Source organism: Mytilus edulis, chromosome 7, assembly GCF_963676685.1.
Source record: "Mytilus edulis chromosome 7, xbMytEdul2.2, whole genome shotgun sequence".
Taxonomy (NCBI): domain Eukaryota; kingdom Metazoa; phylum Mollusca; class Bivalvia; order Mytilida; family Mytilidae; genus Mytilus; species Mytilus edulis.
Window position 1 is genome coordinate 3,314,075 of NC_092350.1, and position 2,993 is coordinate 3,317,067.

Sequence of the window (2,993 nt, forward strand, 5' to 3'; positions counted from 1 at the left end):
CTACTAACCCCATATGGAACGGGGACCCAAATATTTTCCCCTTTACTTCAATGCAATTTTATCCAAATTGAGGGACAGATTTTTTATTCCCTATATTAGACTGTTACATTTCAATTACTTTCTCATACTAGTAGCCCCCTTCATGATTCCTGGGAGAATTCTTGGAAGGCCATGGCCGGCATTTAAGAGAGCAATACTGTTTTGAGTATTTATAGGGTCATTTAATTAAGTTCCTGGCTAAAATTGAAAATAAAATGTTGACCATTGACTCAGACAATCATCCACCCTATACATTTCAGAATCACTTAAAATTTAACAGAAGTTGAAAGTTTAATGAATACCATTTAGATATACTACATTTTTGAGCATCTTTACATAATTTTCATCTCGGTACAATATCCAATTTAAAAGATGGTAGATTTATTAAGGGACTTCATTCGTGGGTACTGAATTGGTATCCTGTAACTGGGATCCTATTCCATATGAAATAAAAAGGAGCTCCACACGGTCGTTTTTAATCAATGATATTCCTAACACTGTATAGGAAGAAGATAAAATGCTTTCTGAAATTAACGATTCATCTTTTGAATACATCTATTAATGATTTGTGACTAAAAAAATCTTAAAAGCAGAGAAACAAACAGCTGTAGTACTGTCATTCAAAAATATATGCGTTGACATGCAATGTCATTTATATATATGGGATGTTATGTGACTGTCTTACAAGTGAGAGGTTTAGCTAGCCATACAACCAGGATTAATCCACCATTTGTACATAAGGAATTACCAATACCAATACTGAAATATGACAGTTGTTTTCCATTCGTTTGACGTGTTTAAGCTTTAGATTTTGACTTTCCGATTTGAATTTTTCTTTGAGTTCGGTATATTTGTTACTCTACATTTTTTTAAGATACCGTATTGCAAATAATATATATAAATATGAACATAGTCTTTTTTTAGTGTGCCTTGGTTTCTATTATCGTCAAAGCAAATTATATTATACGTTACCACAAAAGAGGGACGAAAGATACCAAAGGACAATCAAACCACAACTGGTGTGAACTCATGTTTGAGAAACACACACGAAATCGACATTACAGAATACACATACTTACAAATCAACTGAACACTGTAGATAATTACTTAATGTGACACAAGGATAAAAGCAGCACGTAACCAATATCGTATTTTTCTTTCTTTTTATAAATATAGCTTGGTAATGTTGCTTGGATTTGAATTCTAATTTATACAAAACGTATTACATCACGAACGAGAACAATAAAGAAATCTTTACTGAAACGAAAGAAACCAAAGGGCAGTTCAAACTCAAAGTCGAAAATAAACTGACAACTCGATGGCAAAAAATAAAAAAAAATGGACAAAAACACTAACAACAGTATACAGAACGTAACTTAGTCGTCATCTGTGAAACAGATATTCCATAACGATCAACCATATCGTGATGGCGTCCCTTACCAAGAATTGATTTGGAAGTTTTACTGATCAATCAAACTTATAATTATTTAAGGAGAATCACATCTCAAATATAACATAGAAGACGGAAGCATCCAGTTATTTAGTCTTATAAACAACTGTAATCAACAATGTAACAAAATCATAGATAAGTTTTATTCACAACAAAGCTAATAATTAACTCGACAACATGTGATATCATATCGTATACGATTATTAGCAGGAGAGTTTCTTTTTAACCTGAAGGATTGCAAAAAATTACCATTACTACAGGCAACTGTTTGTCTATCCAAATAAAAATTTGTTCTGTTACCTTCATCCGTGAAACTCGTGCTACTATCGTGACAGCTCAATCTTGATCGGTTTAGGTCACAACAATAATATTCATATCGGTACTTGTTATGAGCACCATTTCTACTTAACTTGAAGTCGTTTACGAGACCATTAGAATTACATGCCACTCTCTGCCTATCCAAGTAAATTACCTCTCCTCCACCGTCTACAGTAAACCGATTGTTTACTTTCCGTATACTGCACGATGATCCGGTATGTTTACAGCATTTGTACTTGTAACGGATCTGATTTGGATCACTACCAGATCGCTCTAGTTTAAACATGTTCAGAACGTTACCAGAACCTCCACAATTAAGTCTCTGACGATCTAGAAAGACAGTATTTCCATTTCCTGCGTTATTCCAATCTGTGTATTTGTCCCAACATCCATAAGCTTTGTTTGCCAATAGGATTAGATATCCTAGACACTTAATCATACTCACAATGTTCAACATGATGAAACTGTAAGAAATAAAAATAAACAAAATATCTTTTAAAATATCTTGAATGAATAATACTACAACAATGAGTTGGATGGTAAACGTTAAAAAGTTTAAAAGAGAAGGTACAAAGTTGAATGTGAATGTTCCCTGAAAAAAATGTGTTTTATAATACCATTTAGAATAATAAATATATTATGTGATATGCCACTTTTACGTTATTTCAATCAAAATAATTATGGCTAGCGTAACCACTTAATATAATTCGTCTGATATAATAATTTTCTTGTTGGTAATGATGGTGCTATATATTCGTTCTTACTGGGTTAACATTTTATGTTCAGAATTAATATCTTTTAACAACAACATTGAATCTTTATTTTAATTTCTGATATATTACAGTATTTTGCAGAAGTCAATACTCCTCCTTATGTTCACGTAAACGCTTAACTCAATACCTTAGTACTAAGAAAGTTATACAAAAAACACAAACGTTGCAGAATTGAATGAACTGTTCCAATGTTTCTAATGATTAGAAAGACAATGCGCATTTACTCTCGCGTTGCATTCTTTCGTAAATACTGTAGACGCATTATTATTTTATGTTCCTTTTTAAATTGGAAAATAACTTTTTTTTATATGTGTACAGTCAATTTTTTAATGTAATCTTGAAAGCCGTGTTACTCTCCATTTACATGTCATATCTTTTATCCCAACATTATTCGAAATAAGTATTATAATATC

At 31.8% G+C, this 2,993-nt stretch overlaps 1 protein-coding gene across 1 annotated transcript; it reads right to left on the reverse strand.

Annotated features, from left to right (window-relative positions):
* Positions 1-1,646: 1,646 nt before the first annotated feature.
* LOC139482569 (uncharacterized) lies at positions 1,647-2,246 on the reverse strand. Its single transcript, XM_071266481.1, has one exon. It carries the CDS (start codon positions 2,244-2,246, stop codon positions 1,647-1,649), a length of 600 nt encoding a protein of 199 aa, XP_071122582.1.
* Positions 2,247-2,993: the final 747 nt, after the last annotated feature.

Bases quoted from the DNA above. Each gene is read 5' to 3' on its own strand.
- LOC139482569 (XM_071266481.1), bottom strand. From the start codon at position 2,246: ATGATTAAGTGTCTAGGATATCTAATCCTATTGGCAAACAAAGCTTAT.